This window comes from Anguilla anguilla, chromosome 13 (genome assembly GCF_013347855.1).
Source record: "Anguilla anguilla isolate fAngAng1 chromosome 13, fAngAng1.pri, whole genome shotgun sequence".
Lineage (NCBI taxonomy): Eukaryota > Metazoa > Chordata > Actinopteri > Anguilliformes > Anguillidae > Anguilla > Anguilla anguilla.
The window spans coordinates 7,755,159-7,774,692 of record NC_049213.1 but is presented as its reverse complement, the minus strand read 5'-3'; the positions used below and the strand labels follow the sequence as shown (position 1 = coordinate 7,774,692).

General features: G+C 44.1%; 1 protein-coding gene across 7 annotated transcripts; it reads right to left on the bottom strand.

Annotated features, from left to right (window-relative positions):
• Positions 1-7,434: 7,434 nt before the first annotated feature.
• Positions 7,435-16,960, bottom strand: osgn1 (oxidative stress induced growth inhibitor 1). 7 transcript variants are annotated; one of them, XM_035388679.1, is made up of 6 exons: positions 16,343-16,960; positions 11,663-11,738; positions 11,189-11,406; positions 10,244-10,435; positions 8,989-9,080; positions 7,435-8,419 (listed from the first exon to the last, which is right to left on the bottom strand). In XM_035388679.1, exons 2-6 carry the CDS (start codon positions 11,718-11,720, stop codon positions 7,453-7,455), a joined length of 1,527 nt encoding a protein of 508 aa, XP_035244570.1. In that variant the 5' UTR covers positions 11,721-11,738; positions 16,343-16,960; the 3' UTR covers positions 7,435-7,452. The 7 variants fall into 7 exon arrangements, with proteins under 7 accessions (XP_035244570.1, XP_035244574.1, XP_035244572.1 ...); XM_035388683.1 differs by having other exon boundaries at positions 11,189-11,325; positions 16,343-16,958; XM_035388681.1 differs by lacking the exon at positions 16,343-16,960 and adding an exon at positions 14,646-16,325.
• Positions 16,961-19,534: the final 2,574 nt, after the last annotated feature.

Below are 19,534 nucleotides of genomic sequence, written 5' to 3'. Positions count from 1 at the left end.
GGCTCCATCTGTGGGCGGAGCAAAACCCTTCGGCATTTTCCGGCTTTTTCCGGGATCAGATTCGTCTTGACCCGGGGCACACCCTCCTGCACGGGTGTGAAAGGTGATGGGCTTAGCAGGTTTGCCAGAGGGAATAATAATAATAATAATTATTATTATTATTATTATTATGATTATTATTATTATTATTGTTGATTTTCTTTAACCAGTGAAGTTTATTTTATCCATCTTATTTTTTTTGTATTTATGAAACACTACAGTATAAATATGGTACACTAGCCAAGCTACACCCACTACAGACACACTTACATGAATACGTTCACACGTGTTTGCCAAAACAGTCCGATTTGCATGGTTCAAAACTGCATTAAGCAAAATCTCGAACTTCTGCATTCTACGTATGAGTGCTTTCTCACTGTTAGCCGAAATGTCCAGTAATGCGCCTTCATTAACTCAACCCACATCTCTCCACTGTGTGGAAGCTGCCACAGCGTGCCCATTAAAGCACAAAACCATTTCACAGCCGACAGCAAAGTATAAAATGGCGCGCAGAGAACTCCCATTTCACCCGGCTTATTAGCTTCGTTCATCACGTGTCCATCAGTGAGAAATGCACCGCGCTTCTGAGCATGTGCAGAGGGGAGATTCTACCGACTAGTTAGTCAGTGTTAGTCAGACTAGACTAGTTATTGTTACTTAGTTTAACCTACAGGGTCCAAGTTGAACTATGCAGTTGTTCCCTGCACTTGGAACGGTACTTCTCTCTAGGGTTTTCGATGTACTTGTTCCTGGTTATGGTTATACACTTTGTTGTACGTCGCTCTGGATAAGAGCGTCTGCCAAATGCCTGTAATGTAATGTAATGACTGTGAAGTGATGCATCTGCAGGGGGGCAGGAAGAGCTGAGCTAGAAGACGAGTGAAAGAAACAGAAGTGGGGATGGAGGTGGTGACTAGGATCAGGGGAAGTGTAAAGATAATCTGACTGTAAAGATAATCAACCGCATCATCATTTCCAGAGTTTGCCTTTCGTGACATTTCTGAAGTTATTCAGAACCGCCTACAACTTCAAAACTTTTACTGCGCAGAGAACAGGGTGTTTTGGGCACACTGCAGTTTCAGCTCAACCGCTCGACACGCCCAAATGTGGAGCAGAGGTCAGAGTTCAAGAGGTCAAGCTTTCCAAAGCCCTGTATGGTTCAGAGCCACAGATCGACATGGTCAGATGAGATTTAGATCACTGGGCAGACGCTATGAGCCCAGCGGCCGTTTCTCTGTAGGGCCCTGTAACAGAGTTCCAATCCACACGCTATTCCCAAACAACACAGGCGGTCAGATCTGGAGAGATCTCAAGTCTCGCCGTACCATCTGGAAAAAGCACTTCCTCTAGCGGCTATAGGCCAAGCCAGGGATGTGCAGCTTAGGCACTGGGAAGATTCTCAGAGGAGGCGGTCTCCTTAAATGTTCTCTGGTTTGAAGTGCAGCGTTCACCTTGGGCCCGCCTTCACCGAGTCAATTTGATTGGTCAGAAAATACTGGTTAAGTCTCAAGCGTGGTTCATGGCTCTAAACTGCACTGCTTTCTCCAGGCTTAGGCACACGCTATCCCACATCCTGACCAGCCTCACCCTTTGCCTTATTATCATCGGCACACCAACCAGCAAATCAGGTTTCCTCACAACCAAAGTGTCTCCATGACAACAGTGCTGACCTGGATTCTGAAGGGTTTCGCTGGTGAAGAACAGAACAAAACTTTATTGTCCACAGAAGTGGAAAATTAGCCTTCGGCTTCATGAAGTTGGTTTAAAGAAAAAAAGAGGCAAAGACAGTCACCAGGAGCACATCCTGGGACCTGTATGAACTCTCTCCATTGTCCATGACTAAATTTGGAAGCTTGATCTATTCTTCTGTCAACGAGGAATGTTCTTATGTTCTTATTAATGTGTATCCAAGTATGTACTATATGCTATACAAGTATGTCTAAATGCCACTGGAATGAACTTTGTTGACACTGAAGCTTTGGCAAAGGCACTCTTGGAAAATAGATTTTCGATCTCAATGGGTATTTATTGGAAAAATGAAGGATAAATAAAATGTTTTTAAACCTCCAGATGTCACAGGATCGAACCTGCGCTACGCGGTTACCCACTTGTCGAAAGGGAAGACCCCTCCGGTGGAAAACAGCAGGTCTCGTCCCACCGGAGGGGGGAGGGGGTGTGTTCAAGTCCCCCCGCGGCTTGGTCTTCAGAAGGGGGGGCGTTCTCCCTGTGCCGTCCTTCAGGGTCCGGGTGACCTCCGCCCCCCAGGCTGCAGGCCCACGTCCCCGTCTGAAGGACACTGTTATCTGAGACCGTCTCGGTCTCTGGTAGCTCGCGCCGGAGACCCAGGCCAATGCCGTTCGCCGATAAGGCCGAGACATTACAAAGCGATCGGGCGTTCCCTTCAACGGGACCTTTGACTGAAGAGCAGGGAGGACCCTCTCCAAACCCCGCCCGCCCTCATCATCCCTCTCTTCCGTCTCATTTTTCTTTTTCCCTTCACGCTCTACCGTTCTACCGATCGGTTTTCCTCGGCCTACTTCCTTGCTTTCCCATACTTGTTCACGGAAATTCCCGCTGGTAGCGCGTTCCCCTGGTGGGTTAATGTCCCCGAGCGGTGGGCGTCGGCCACGCTACGCTAATCGGTTTAGGTCACCGTGACCCCGACGTGTCTGATAAATCACCGAGCCGTGAAAAGGGGCCCCAAGACATTCTCTGTCAGTAAAAGATGTTTGGACGCACGCAGGTCACACTTCATAACGCGTTTGAATGAGTCAAGGAACTCAGAAGAGCTGAATGTTCTTCATAGCTGGCACGTCACACTAAGGCTGTCAGAGTTCTGGTGGCAGTGTAGCATAAAGGGTAATGGAGTTGGTCTTGTAACCTAAAGGTCGTAGGTTCAATTCCCCGGTAGGACACTGCTGTTGTACCCTTGAGCCTGGTACTTAACCTGCATTGCTCTAGTATATATCCTGCTGTATAACTGGATACAATGTAAGTCGCTCTGGTTAAGAGCGTCTGCTAAATGCGTGTAGTGCCAGAGACTACCTCTCATACCGCTGGTGTAAATGCATTCTCGCTCCTGAAATGATTCCCTCTTATTGGCTGTTGGACTATGGGGACCTGATGTTCCAGCGGGTGTGTCCTCACCAATAGAATATTTCGGCATTCATCATTGTTTTTTTTTTCTTCCATATTTGTTCATGTGTGTTTTCTTATGCAAATCACATGAACAGGACTGTGCATAAAATTTACAAACAGCCAGCACTCCAGGGATATGCACAAAAACAAAGGTCTGCACATGTCATGAATCTTATATTGTTTCTTTTGTAGGAACATTTTAAATAACAAAAGTAAAAATGCTTTATTTAAAAATGATGAGGCCCAATGTGCGAGCCGAATCTTGGTCTGCTGTGAATCTCTGAAGACGAGCGCTAACGGCTACATGCTAACGTTTCCGCGGGGTTATGCTGCATGACATCATCATTACTACAGCAGAAGCTCTGGCTGCGATGTCAGGAAAACCTTTTGCCTGTAAATACGTGTCTGTCCCAGGTGATTTAACGCACCTGAGAAATGCATTACACACCGTACATTCACACCATGAGGGGTTTTCTTTGAATGTGCTGCCCCCTGCTGGTACACCACTAGAATAACAGCAAGGGAGAATGGAAACTTTGTGGTTGCATGCGTAACCGACTCACATACAATTAAACTGCAAATGATTCTATGTGCATAGTTAATGATTAACATGATTAATTGGACAATTTATTTTATTGCTTACCATGTAACTATTACTTCTCCAGAGAGTTTATTTTCCTTTGGTAACATGCTTCGTAAAAACACTTACCGTTCATAACAAAACCCCAATACCTGGTACTTGTACTATAAAATGGACTTCATGTGTCAGCTCTAACACTACACATATTAGTATGTAATAAAAATATGTCTATTTTTATTACATACATTACAAAATTCACCAAGTACTGTGTGTGTGTGTGTGTGTGTGTGTGTGTGCATGGGTGTTGGTCATCCACCACAAGATAAGTTAAATTAGCAAACAATGCATATTTATTATCAAACCACTGATAGGAAAAAAAAAAAGCCTCTAAAATGTACTGAATGTTCCAGATTGAGGAAAGCGGTATAAAATGAATATAAACACATTTCAATAGCAGCCAGTAACATGCTAAAGCCACACAGGGCTTGGCAATGTTTCAGTGCGCAAACAGTCTGGACCACAGTGATGTGGACCGAGTATTCCAGTATATGCATACTGTGAGAGGACAGACATCTTAAGGCAAGTTCATGTTGACACTACACACCACACTTCCCCCCAATAACTATCATTATTCTTTAAAAGTTAACTCTTTTAAAACTTTACCGACAGAAAATCAAGAATACAGAACATTATTATTATTATTATTATTATTATTATTATTAATCTGGTTACCCTGGGTGACATATTTGACATATCCATTCATAAAGCTGCATGGTTGAGAAGCACTGAAGATGAAGCACCTTTGTAAAGACCACAGTTCTATGCAGGACTGAAGCCCAAACCCTCCTAGCTCTGAGACCAGAACCCAAAACCCAGCGGTGCCAGAGACCGGGGCGAGAGCTAAACCCCCAGGGCATTACTGCAAATGAAACGTGGGGGGGGGGGCGTTTGTTGGGCGCACCGAACGATCGCGGCCTGGCCCGGGAAAGGTGCCCTTTAAACTAGACCCTACCGCCCATCACCAGAGCGGTGCTCGCGTTAAAACTTCCTCCAACAGACACGAAGTCGAACTGCCTAGAAATCAGCTGCACGCTCCTCACATCAGTAACAATGACTGTCAGCAGTGACAATGTACACAAAGCGGCGAAACGATAAAACAAAGCAATGGAATCAACAGCCAGGGTTTCGATACGTCCGCTCACCTGTCGAACACATATGTACCTGCCCAGGCAGGGGCACAGCAGATCCTTAATGCCTTTTCTTAAGGTACGTGTGTAAGGCAGGGGTGTCTATTCTTATCTGAAAAGGGCCAGTGTGGGTGCAGGTTTTTAGTTTTAGCTCAGCCCCAAGACACCTGATTCGGCTTATCGAGGTCTTGCTCGAAGACCGTGATTGGTTAAATAGTTTATCAGGTGTCGTGTCCCGTCCACTGGGCTAACACAAAAACCTGCACCCCACGCCAGCCCTTTTTTAGATAAGAGCGGCCACCCCCCTGGTGTAAGGTGACTATAGCAGCACTGGTAATAATGTGGATTTCTTCTATTGTGAACTTTTCACCAGATTCCAATGCAACACTAAAAAGCTAAATATGCCTTTAAAAAAAATGCGGGTTGATGACAAACATATACAACATCAAAATTAACTTCCAGATAACGGAAATTTAACATTGACCAGGTCTTTCAGTCAAACTCGTAAACAAAACGCAACGGATAGTCAGTTTGAGTCTAAAATGGCATGCCTAAAATGCATCGTCTTCTTCACTAATTTTATACAGAAAATGTAATATAGTAGCATACATTAGCATACATTTAGCCAGTGCACTGTTTTCAACAGGTCTGCATATAAAAATATACATGTAAAATTCATGTACAGCTCAGTGTTTTATTGTCTCCCCCCCCAAAACAAAAATAAAATCAGCATGATTGTGCCTCATCTCTCTCCCTCACACCCCCCCCGCACAGGGACACACATGCCTCCCCAGGAGGGGATCTTTAGGAATGTTCGTACATCGGTTAAAACACCTACGAATGGAAACGATAAAATGTGACAAATATTTTACTGTCAGTTACTAACAGGCAGAAATTATTATGATTATGAAAATATAATCTTCTGTTAATATATGAGTACCAGTGGTGTATAATGACGTGTGCATGAAGGTACGCTCATGGTCTCTCACACACACACATACACACATACGCGCACACACACACGCACACGCACGCACGCACGCACACACACGCACACACACGCACGCACGCACACACACACGCACGCACGCACGCGCACACACACACGCGCACGCACGCACGCGCACACACACACACACACATGCACACACACACACCATTCAGTATTGCTTTGCACAAGGGTAGGCAACCCTGGTCCAGGAGTGGCAGAGAAATGTCTTGTTTTTGCTCCATCCAAACCCCCCCACTACATAATTGTGTTAATTATTAGGCTTAATGAGCGCAGGTGCCCGTGTGATGGAGGTACACAGCGGTTCACCATTCTGGCTCAGATTCACAATAAATACATTCATCTGGATGAACTAAAATGCACAGAAGTGCAGTTCACTGCAGGACCAGGGTAAGCTTGTTGGCTAACAAGATACAGCTGCATTCAGGCTTTGAATGGCCTTGTTCACAAGTCAGTTTTGTGATTGATTAACCCAGCTAGCATCTTTAATATTCCAATTCAACATGTCCAATATGGCTGCCACTTCATCAAAAACCCTTTTTTAAAAAAAAAAAATTGCCTGAAGATGTTATATTGGGACAGGTATGATGGATTGCTTGTAGCTGGCAGAATTGAGTGGAATGAATGTTAATAAATAATTAATATATTAATCTACTTTAAAAATGGCCTTAGATCATTCATTTGCTTTTTACATTTTCAATCAATTGATTGAACTTAAAATCATTAATTTTAAGAAAATTCATGAACTGAAAAGTAACTGCCCCAATAACTGTGAAGAACAGATTAAAAAATACCGCACCTGCACATACAGGCCATGCTGTCAATGGCTGCAAGTAAAAATATTGCTCGTCTGCTGCCACCTGGTGACTACATCAGGAACTGCACTTTAAAAATATACACGCAAAACCTCATCCGCATTTCAAGGAGGAATTTCTAGAGAAATGACCAATAAACCTTTTGGGCACCAATTAAAACCAATCCACACAGCCTTACAGCACATCAAGGGGGAGACTTGAAGTAGGGCTGAGATTTTTACACGTTATTTAAGAAACCCTGATCTTCAGATCCTTCATCTCTAAATTCAAGTCCCTGGAATTTAGATTCACTGTAGTACATTCTTTCCTGCGATCAGCTGCCTAACAATATAAAAGTTCTTGGTGTGTGTGTGTGTGTGTGTTACTGACACACACTGAGTCCTCTGCCTCTGGTGGACACAGTCAGGGTGTGAAATAAAGATGAATCCTTGCTTGTAAAAGTCCACAGTTCAGATTTCAAAGCTTCTCAACTTATCAGAGCCACCGCGCAGACAGAGCCCCGCCCACTGCCCCCTCTCGTCCAATGGGATCGCTGGCCCCAGATCCGGCATCCTGCAGATCCCGAAGGCGGTTTCCCCGTTCTCTTCCAGCCGGCCCACTCCGAACCAGCGGAAGGCCCCGATTGGCCCGATCCGTCCCCCGCGCGATGCGGCTGGCCGGGCGGCCCGCCCGCCCGCCCGCCCGTCACGAGTCCGGCCCCTCCCCCCCCGCGCGCCTCCGGGCCAGGTGCGCGGCGATGGCCAGGGCGCCGCCCTTCAGGAAGCGGACGAAGTTCTCGCCCACCAGCGGGCCCATGGCGTACAGGCCGGGCTCGCGGACGCACTCGTGGGTGAAGGGGTCCACCTGCAGCGGGTTCCGCCGGCAGCCGATGCGCTCGTCCGGGTCCAGGCCCAGCGGCCGCCCGTCCCCCGGCAGGAAGGACAGGTTCGGGTACGACCCGATCAGGACCAGCACCATGGAGACCTGCAGCACGGTCCGCCGCCCCCCCTCGCCCTCCAGCACGCACTTCCTGTCCGGGAGGAAGGCCACCACCCGGTGGCGGGGATAGCTGACGTAGCCCGGGTAGCAGCTGGAGGGGGCCTCCCCCCTGTCCTGCTGCTGGGTCATCATCTGGTGCACCTTGTGGTACTCGGGGTACAGCACCTTGGGCAGCTGGTTGAAGATGAGGGCGGGGTCGGTCACCGCGCGGCGGAAGGCGTGGCGGACGGGGGCGTTGAGGTGGCGGGCGGCCAGGACGGCGTCGGCCGCCGTCAGCCCCGCCCCCACCACCAGCAGCGGGTCGGAGGCGGGGCCCAGGCGGCCGGCCGAGATGGCGGCCTCCAGCTCCCAGAAGCCGTGGCGCACGTGGGGCAGGTCCTCGCCGGGCACGCCCAGGCGGGCGGGGACGTCGTGGGTCCCCGTGGCGAGCACCACGCTCCGCGCCAGCAGGCTGAAGGGCCGCTCCGGCCCCGCCCCTCCCCCGCCGCCCGGCCCCGCCTCCCTGCGCACGCCGCGCACCCTCCAGACGCCGGGCCCCGCCTCCCCGCCCGCGCGCTGCAGCGATGTCACCGTGGTGCCGCAGGCGAAGCGGTCCTGCAGACCCATCAGTGACACGTAGTGCTGGTAGTACGAGGCGATCTCCGCCGGCGTGGCGCGGTCGTTACGCACGCTCCTGTGACACACACACACACACGCACACACACACGCACACACACACACACACACATCAACATTACACATCAAAAGACACTAACTTTTCAACTGCACTGTGTTTAGCTGACCACAGAACCGCATTAGAAGTGGAACAGCTGTGTCCAAATCGGTTAAATAAGGATAAGCTGTTCCCGTTGTAATCAGACCTGGGTCAAATATGTATTTGTTTTGGATTCAAATACTTTTCTGCGCTCTTATGATCTTGCCTGGCGTAACGGAGCCTGCCAATAGGACCAGGGTTTGCACTTTTTGCGAGTATTTCATTGGTTCCAATACACCAGACAAGATCAGTAAAGCGTAGAAAAGTATTTGAATCCAAAACAAATACGGATTTCACCCAGGTCTGGTTGTAATGTAGTTTTCTTGTCCAGGGGTTTAATCGTGAGGTTTAAACTCCAGCTAAGCACACTATAACTGACACTAAACGTCATGGGTTTTTAGAAATGCTACATTATACAACCCTCCTCTCGCAGAAAAGGTGCACTTCTATGCAGCCACCAGGTGGCGACGTGCAGGAAGCGGACTGACCTGCGTTTCTCTCGCACCCAGTCCTTCAGCTTCAGGCCTGGCAGCTCCATCCAATTGGCCAGGCTGAGAGTGAGCATGGAGCCCTCCATGGCCTGCGGACCAATCACAGGGCTCAGAGCTCCGCGTGCAAACAGCCCCCCACCTTGGCACGCAGTACAACACTTCTCACGCAGTCAGATATCTCTACAGATCAGTTCTCTTCCTGTTACTGTTTCCTCATCTCCTCAGCCAACATTCAACCAAGCATATCTTATTTATTTTTGTAAATGATGCATTACATAAGTCTGAAATGTGGTACGTGACACAAACATGGTGAGAGACACACACATCTATGAATGATTATATATGAAAACTAGTTCTTTTCAATTATTTACATATATATATCGTTCCAATATGCTAAACACATTAAACATATTCTATGAATTTTTTTTTTTTTGCTGTTTAATAATTTGTACACAGACACAGATCTAGCACTATGCTAACCGGTCCCATCCCTTATCAGTTTGATACTGTAGCAATGGGCCGTAAACATAAAAAACCTGAAATCGTAAATCTAAAGATGGATGAGCAGCACAATCCTACTGCAACTGCAAAAGTAGGGTTTAGCCGCCAGACCTGGGTCAAATACGTATTTGTTTTAGACTCAAATTATTTTCTGTGCTCTATTGATCTTGTGCAGCTGAGCCTGCCAAGAGGACCAGAAGGCGGGTTTTGCACTTTTTTAAAGTATTTCATAGGTTCCAATACACCAGACATATATATCTGACCCAGGTATACTGGCCACAGACATCAAAGAATAACCAGATTATCCACACCCACATTCTGTTTGTCCTAGCCTTATTCCAGGGTACTGGATGCACTGAGTTCTGAGTATCTTGTTGCATGTTCATTCCCTGTTTTCCATACAGGGAATGGACATGCAAAATCCACACTGTGGTGTTTCATGTTGTCCATTATGTGAAAGAACATGCAAAATTTGCACACACTGTGGTCCAGTGGTTCACTTTCAGTTCATATTTTTGTTCTAAATTATGCAAAGTGTTCATTGATTGGCCCAGATCCAGTGAAAGTATATTGTACTTGTCACAACCCACGATGGCGTTCATAAAATGCATTGATACTGGAAAATTTAAGAACACAGAGTGGAGTATCTGGTTAGTCTATTGAATCTGTGGTTTAGTGCAAGCTCGCTTCTTCAGTTTTAGTCTGAAGGATTGCGTCGGACCCGGGCGCTATTTGGGGACGTGGTACTCACGTGCCAGGCACCCCCGGGCGGCCCTTTCCCCAGGACCACGTGCGGGACGGCCCGCTCCGGCTCGTAGCGCCACTGCAGGGGCGAGGGGTAGTCGGCCCCAAAGTCGCTGTCGGGCAGGAGGAGCGAATCGAAGAGCACCGCCACCGGGTTCGAGGAGCGGCCCTCCAGGCCCTCGCACAGGTACTCCAGATCCTGCCGAGGGGGGACGCACGCCGGTTACACGCGGCCCGGGGCCTACTTACGCCCTGCCAACGACCCCAAATATAAAACGTGTAATAATAAAAGCAGCCACTAGAGGGAAGCATACTTCCTGAACTAATGTGCTGAGCAAGCTATCAAGATGACAGGAAAGTAAAATGACACCAGAAGATGTAGATGCAGATATCACTCAGGGGTCTTATCAGCCTCACTATCTGCTTTGCTTGGGAGAGATATGTGACCAGGAGACAGGGTGAGTACAGCTTATCAGATTGTGGTGTGCATGTGACATGCTCGGAATATTTGAATTTTCATCAAAATATCATTTGAATATTGGTTTGCATTGGTTTGTGCACACAGTCACTGTTACAGGAAAAACAGAGAGCAACGCTTAGATACAGAATATCATGGAAGGACAATTTTGGGTACAAAACAAGGCAGCTTGCACCAACGAACATCCTCTTTGAAAAAAAGGCTTTTAAGGAACAAATCAAATGTCTTGTGTTGGCTGGACGCGGTCAAACACCGACACGGTCGCTTTTTAAAATTTTTTTTTTAGCTTTCAGTCGTTTTGCAATGCAGCTCCTGTCTTCAAGTTTCCGCCATGCTTGCATTTGATGACGACCGCTTTCCTCGGCTAACACCGCGTACGTGCACTGCTTCAGGTTTGCGAGGAGCGCTTCGTTAGCAGAAGCTCGTTAGCGTGACGCGCGGCGGGGGGGGGGGGACGGGGACGGGACGCTGTACCTGTTCCAGCAGAGACAGGTGAGGCTGCTGCTGCAGCTTGCGCTGGAGGATGGGGTTCGGGTGGCTGCCCTCGGGCGACGGGTACGGCACGTACCCCGACAGCAGGTACGACAGGCAGATCCCAGACGGCCCGTTACCTGCAAGACACGCACCGAGAGCACGTCTGTGGACACGCCCCCTCGGCCTCTGCACGGGCACACGCTGGTTAAGGAGAGAGGCTGAGAAAGGTCGGGAAAAACGGGGGGGGGGGGGGGGGCTAAAAAAAACCCCAGAGCAAACCGAATGGCGGTCCATTATCGTATGACAAATAATAAAGTGCACAAGATTTCATGCAGCTATTTAAGCAGCTTATGCATAAATCCTGGCGTGGGAATAAACCCCAGAAGCGTTCGGCTGGTGAGGAGTTCGCCCCCCCCCCCCCGTATGGAGGAGAGAGAACGCAGAGAACGGAGCGAGGAGGTGAAACGCACTTACCGATGACCACCACCGGCAGGACGTCTCTGGGGACGAGGTGGTCGTCCTCCAAGTCCATCGCTCTCAGATGCTTTATCTGCATTCAAAAAAATGATCGTTCATTATTCCCAATATCTTGCAACAAGACTCATACACAAGATTCATTTTACTTATGAAAGCCCTGCTCCGTATTTCACATCCACACAGTGAAAGAACATGTAAAATCCACACAGAGGCGTTTCATGTTGTAGATTAGGTGAAAGAACATGCAAAATTCACACACACTGTTGTCGAGTAGTTCACTTTCTGGCGTTTTTGATATTTTAGTTCTAGAGCATGCCTTTGATTGGCCCAGACAGTTTTGCGGGTGATGAAAGATATTTTAGATATTTTAGTGCCATGAAAAAGTACTCCCCTTTCCTGATTTATTCCATCATTGCATATTTGTCACACTGAGTGGTTTCAGATCTTTAGACAAAATGTAATATTAGACAAAAACCAAGGGACATGCAACCAAGACTACTAGATACTCTTGCCCACAAAGAACAAACAGTATTGTTGGGCCAAAAAGAAATCCAGCAACTATATTTTATTTTATTTAGATTTTCTGAAAAACATGAAAAAAATCTTCAAGAACTGAATGTCCGGTTTATGTCAGATTTGATGTGAAGCGTCCTTGTAGTAGATCCTAACTGAATTGCGAAGAAATAGTTCATACGTCAAAATATGGCTGAATGGCGAGCCAATAAGATTGACCCATTGGTAAATGTCCATTAAAATCACAGCAATGTATTCCACACATGGTATTTGGCCTTGAAACATGTTCTGAATCGTGCACGTCATAAGGGCACGTCATTCTGAACAAAACAACACTTGTGTGTTTAAAAATGGCAAAATGACAACCGGTCATATTTCACAGCACATGAAAATACTATGATAAGTCACAGCGTTCATTCTTGTTCGGTTTCCTTCTGTGTTTCGTCTTCGACATTGTTATGCACAAGGAAAAATTGAATGGTGACAAAAGCATGAACAGCACGGCTACCAGTAGCAGTTTAATATTCGACATTCATTGGTGTTGTGGGGCGTTCAGTGTTGTGGCTTCCTGGACTTTAAAGTGTAAATCCATGACAATTAATGGTGTTGTTAGACAGATTTGCTTGACTTGCAATACGGCAAAACTTGTTCAGATGCCGAATGCTTTACAAAAATGGCCGCTATAAAAAAACTTAATATTCAGCATATATAGCCATTGTTCCATTTGAAAAATAAAACTTAAAAATCTTTCTTTCATGAATCATAAATCTTATCGCATGACATTTGGAACATAAACTCATTGCTTAAAGAGCGTGGACACGGCTGATTGCAGCATGTTGCACTAGCTGCTTGGAGCCCGCGCTGCTTTGCAGCTATAGTGGAAATAAATATTATTCGATTAATATGTTCCTATAGCCTACAGCCTCTGTTAACATGACGTCGCTGTGTACGAGCTGCTTTGGACTTAAATCACAAACCCGCAAATGCCCCACGAGCCAATGTAAAAAACGTCAGTAAATATCTAGAATATTCTTCACTGAACACAAAAACTGGAGCTATACCTGTGCGTTCAGAGTCGGGGTTTTTCCTCGCTTTTTTTCCACAAATAAAAAAAGCCCGAAAGATTAAAATTACATCAGTCAGGTCGCACGATGAAAACGGATACAGACTTCCTTACGGGAAGAAGGAAATGCGAGCCGACACATTTCCAGAGAACTCTGGAGCCTGGCAAGTGTTCAACGGGCGCGATACATGCCGCGCTCAGTCGGGGAGAGAGAGAAAGCGGCAGCCGTCTAGCCCGCCGTCTGCGCAGTAGACTGCGGCTCACTAACGCTTACATAAGATCAGAATCATCGTGACGCTGCAGAAAGTTTAAAGCGACAATGTACCGCGGTGCGCGAGCGGTCCCCGACACCCGACTCGCCATAGTGACATCGCTAAAATGAGAGTACTTTACCCAATCCAGGACTAAAGGTGACTGCGCAGCATGCAAATGAATTGTTGAAATACTTCGCTTTGAAAAAAGAACAAGGCACGCATACCTTTAAAAAAAAACATTTTATATAACATATTTCATCTTTGAGGAATTCCTTTGCTTAAAAATAATACGAACTGACATTAAATTGAAACACCGCAGCCGTCTATGGATTAAATTGGACATACAGTAGCCTGTCTAGGAGCCTGATTATATTTTACTAAAGCAAACTGCATTCTAAACTAATTATGGTAACGTTAAAAAATTCAAATAAACGGCGCTGTTTGTGAAGTGTCCATATCTGTAGAATATTTTGCGGGCGTTTCCCATGTCATCAACAATCTGACACTGGCCGGACAAACTTCTAGGAATAAGCAAATGGCAGTGATGCACTGGAGTAAATTACGTGGACTTGTCAAATTGCTAAAAGTCTATTTAGGTTTCCATATCATTGTGTGCGGTGCACAAAATTGCACACCTGGGAAAAGTAGCCAAGTGAGTTCGAAATTGGAAACTGAACTAGAGAAACTGCAAGCAATTGCATAATGTAACCACGTATCGCATTCACAAAACGTAACCATGATGTCCTCAGACCTGCAGTAAATGTTGTAAGGTAGGTCTACATTACAAAATTGTCCGTGGCTGTGCTCATAAATAAAGTAACCTATAATAAACAATTAATATAAATAAATATAAGGTCAAAAATTATAATAAATAATAACATGTCCGTTGTCATACAGTATTTTAACCGTGTATATGGGTGTGCATTTCTGCTGATTTAAATAAGTGTTTGCAGATAAATCTATAAGAAACCCAATTTGTTACTACCTGTGAAAAATTCAGTGATAGCACCAGCCAACTGGTTGCAAATACGCGATGAGCTTTAAAAGTACTTGGTACCCACTGTGCAATACAGATACCAGTGAATACAAGGGGTTCTCTGTCATTAACCCCATAAAACTATTCGGCTGAAAACAGTAGCATGCGGTTTACCGTAACATTCCACTTGAGAAAGTCTCCACAGTGCACTGCAACCTGATCGGCTACATCTTTGAGTCTTTTTGCAGAAAAATTCGCACATCTCGCAGTCGGGTCTCATTAAAGTTTCACTTCAAAACAGGTTTTATTTTTCATGTGTTTGGGTTCGTATAGCCCACGGCGACGCTTTGCTGATACACCCAAAGCGTAGTCGTTTAGTCCCAACCGGTGCGCCGCGGCACTCAGGTCTGCCGTGTGAAAAATTCTTTAAAAAATTTTTTTAATGTTCAACTGAATTAAGAAAACTTAAATGAACAAATCCCATTCACAAAACCCAAAATAAATGTCATTAAAATGCATATCGCTTAATTAAAGCCCCAAAAGAACATTTCGGGCTACTGTTGGCACGTCACATCAACGTCAGTACGTCGCTTGCAGGGTGTTTATTTTTTATAATGCCTTGATGCTTTTGAGAGTGGCGTGCCATGAGATTCTGTAAATTTGGAAAGTGTGCCGCGGAAGGAAAAAGGTTGGGAAACGCTGGTTTAGTCGACACCACACACTGATATACGCACAAACTACCCTGTTCAAGGGAAGCATATCTGCCAACAGGACTCACTGACAGCGTGTTGCGTTCAAATGATATTAAGATTAACAGAGCTACTGTGACATATGGCCTGCCCGATCCAAACCGTAGTGAACTGTCTGGAGTGGGCGTTCCAGGACTAAATGACAGATGGCTTTCACGCTAATGTTGCTCCACATCTCCAAGCAGTACCCAGTAAGCGATCACACAACCACTTTCACTTTAAAAATCAACTGACATCGCATATTTTAAAAGGACATTCAGCTAAAGCTATATAAAACATTTTCATATATTCTATGGTTCAAAAAACTGAAAGCTGAAATTTATGGGGAGGAGCCATTTCGTTACGTAGGCTATATACCCTGCTGACTAGCTAGTTCTGCACACATGCGTTATCGTTACTTTAGTTATGGCTGACAGGTAACACAATTCAAAGCTGCGACAACTGAATATCTACAGTCATGAAACATATCGTAACATCAAATGCGTTGCCAAACGTTATCCTGCATATTTGGCTCAAAAGCAAAACTTTATTCACTTCTTCCCAAAACTATGCGATTACAGTATGCTAGCAAGCTGCACATCCCGTTACATAGGCTAGGGAAAATCGCATCGAAGCGCAAACCCATGATCTCCTAAATTCAAAGCTTGCAATATACGGAATATTGCAGCCATCTGATGTCCTTGCCGCTGTTGCAGCATTATACTGTATAGCCATTAGGACCGGTCTACACTACCCCTGCCAATACCCACAGCAAGACCATGCTCCTGCCGGGTTATCTAATTCAATTGGACTAGATCCACCGCCTGCTGCAGGTCGAGCGTTGCGTTAACTGGATTGTAATTTGCAAACAGCTTTAGTCTAAGACTTAGTCGTCCGCATAGGCTACATAAGCAAAACGGCGAACGATAACCTCAATCACAGTCGAAATAGGTTAAGCTAAGCTAACCGGTGCTATTTCATAACGATTATTTATATTCTGAAGCGCCAGCACAACAGTCAAATTTTCCAACTCCTCCACAGAATACATTTAGCTAAATTAGCAAACTAGCATCCGTGCATCATTACAGTGGACGACAGACCAAGGAAATAAAGGCTAGCCTTAGCAAGCTAACTGCTACTTACCGCTGTATTGCGTTTTCCAGTAAAATCGCTAGCCGGTCAGCTAAACAGCGCGATAACTGTTGTCTCCTCCTATATCCGAGTGCTTCCCTTCCGATTTCAGTTGTGATTGTACGATTAAATACTTTTCAAATGCAGATAGCCTTGCCGTCTATGTTCTTATTCCAAAGACAAGTGCCTTTTCTATATGTTACACGCCGAGAACCTCACTGTTATAATCGCCGGACCTGCGTGTCTGGGATGGAGTAGGCTATTATAATGAGGACCATGCCTTTTCGTCTCTGTCCAATAATCTCTGACTCTAGCCACAGCAATGGATTACTATAGGTCTGTCACAAAATGATGCAAGAACCTCAACTAAACCAATGTTTTTATTCGTGGCCTTAGACTCTACATGCTTTTCTTTAATTGGCCAAATCTGTCCGCTATATTGTTTGTAACCAATGGTAATCATGTTCGTATTGCGTGTGAGATGAGAAAAGAAACTAGCATTTCCTACTCCTGTAAAGAACTTGGTAAGATGTTACATAACATTTCTTCGAGGAAAACGCTTATTATTTGGAAAAATAAAATGTTTTTCACCAAATTATATCTTTGACAAGTTAGGTGGCATATAATTTATTTTGTATATAATGTATATAATATATGTAATATTGATATTTTGAAAAACAATTTTAAGCATGAAAATGTCCATAAACAGATATTTTTGGCTTGGGGCATGTTTTGGAAACTCTCCATAAAATAGAGTTTTACATGAAACAATAAATATGACACAGAAACATTTCTTCCGTCCACAAAGATACAGGAAAGATATAGTGCTGATGGATCAGCAAGAGGAAAAATGTTGACAATTATTATCATACGATGACATTAGTCTTATATTTAAAATACTATACTGTAGTTTCATTAAAATAATGTGATCCTGTTACTGGTGCCATATTAAAAGTTTTTTAACTATAAGGTTGAAAGTAACACTGATTATGCAGAATTGTATTACTTATTTATTATCATTTCTTAATGGCACGGACATACTAAACAATAGATTTGTTAATAAATTAGTAAGAGATGTGAATAGTGGAATAGTTTCACAGACACAGATTAATCCTAGTCCTTATTCTAAATTAAAATCTCCATACAAAGCTCACTTTAGTCCAGGAATAAGCTTAATCTGTGTCTGTCAAACCAGCCCAAAATATGGTAAATAAATTATATCATGCTGAATGCCCTTGATGAATATGTAAATTGAATCTTGACAATAACTGTATATCCTGTGATTTGGCCAAAGACAACACAGCATTCTTTCTTTGATTGTACTTTGACAGGTCATTGTTGGAATGGAATTGTGTGGAACTTAATGAGAAAGTAAATGTTACTGCAAACTTTAAGGTGTCCAGCTGACCCCCTTTACATTTATTCCTCATTTTAGAACTGATAATTTAGTGTCCTAAATATATGTCATATTTCTGGATGAACTGTGTTTAAATACTTTCTAGAAAATACGTATTCCTCTCGGGTTTGGTATTTATATTTTGTTAAAATGTAGAAATAGCAACAACAAAAAAAAAAAGTAATATTTTGCAAATAAATTACAAACAAGTTTGGTCTGCATTAAAAAAAAAAAAATCAAACAAATATTAAATACTCTTAATCAAATTCATTCATTCATTCATTCATTCATTTCAAATGAATATGAATTACATTTTAAAGATGTGAGAATTTAAACATCAAAACAATATTTTCCCATTTTTAAAAATATTTTCCCCATGAATTCCTCAAATCAAATAAACGGCAATACCTTCACAAACCCATTGCTGAATGCAAATGATCTATATTAGAATATGCAATATTTTAAAACTATTTACTCATAAAAATATTCAAAAAGTCTTTAAATATATGTTCTGAATATATAGGTCTGAAAGAATATCTGCAGGTACATTTAACAGGTGCTCAGCATACACGATTTGGTTCTCATGACAATCTCAGAACATTAGGAAGGTTAGGATACATATTACCAGAGTGTTAGGAAGGCAAGGATTAACATTGCTGGAAGTTTGTTATAAATGTTGCCAGAATGTTAGGAAAGTTTGGATAAATGTTTCCAGAATATTAGGAAAGTTTGGATACATGTTTCTAGAATATTAGGAAGGTTTGAATAAATGTTTCTAGAATGTTAGGTAGGTTTGGATAAATGTTTCTAGAATGTTAGGAAGGTTTGGATAAATGTTTCTAGAATGTTAGGTAGGTTTGGATAAATGTTTCTAGAATGTTAGGAAGGTTTGAATAAATGTTTCTAGAATGTTAGGTAGGTTTGGATAAATGTTTCTAGAATGTTAGGAAGGTTTGAATAAATGTTTCTAGAATGTTAGGAAGGTTTGAATAAATGTTTCTAGAATGTTAGGTAGGTTAGGATAAATGTTTCTAGAATGTTAGGAAGGTTTGAATAAATGTTTCTAGAATGTTAGGTAGGTTTGGATAAATGTTTCTAGGATGTTAGGAAGGTTCGGATAAATGTTGCTAGAATCTTCCACTGCAGACTAAAGACTCATCTCTTAAGAGAACACCTGGAGTAAGCACCTACATACCCTTCACTTACCTTCAAAATCACACCTACCCATACCTTTACTTACCCTACCCTGAGTGCACTTACCCTTAAAAAATAAAAAAAAACAAAATAAAGCCTGAGCACTAATTGGCAGGTGGTAGTTATTAGCCACAAGTTCTTTTTATTTTTTTTTTGGTTAGTTTTTTGCGGAAAATGTTGATGCAAGCCGATGTTGTTATTCTGAATTTCAGAGCATTTTGTAAGGCGCTCTGGATAAGAGCAATCTGCCCCGTGATGTAAATTTAAGTGTATGAAATGAGCTTAATGTAGCCAGCCCATAGTCAGCCATTCAGCCAATCAGCTTTCACGGAACCCTGTGGAGTCCAGAGGGGTACACAGAGGGGAAGGGGGAAAGGTGGAATTGGTGTTAGCCGGCTCAGCTATGTATGGTTTCGGGGTATTTTAAATCTGGGGGGTCCGCACCAAATTTGGGCCTGGTGCGAACTGTTCTCATCAGGTTCCTGGCTTTACCTCACCTTCTATGTTTTTAAACTTGCGCCTCATAAATTGTTCAGTTCCTTTGATCATTCAGTTTCCTCTAGGATGGCAAAGCATTCTGGGAGATGCATGTCTCAGGTATTTTGTGATCCTGT

Bases quoted from the DNA above. Each gene is read 5' to 3' on its own strand.
- osgn1 (XM_035388679.1), bottom strand. From the start codon at position 11,720: ATGGACTTGGAGGACGACCACCTCGTCCCCAGAGACGTCCTGCCGGTG. The intron at 10,436-11,188 runs GTACAGCGTCCC...CCCCCTCGGCAG, and splicing joins ACCTGTCTCTGCTGGAACAG to GATCTGGAGTACCTGTGCGA. The intron at 9,081-10,243 runs GTGAGTACCACG...ATTGGTCCGCAG, and splicing joins CGCCCGGGGGTGCCTGGCAC to GCCATGGAGGGCTCCATGCT.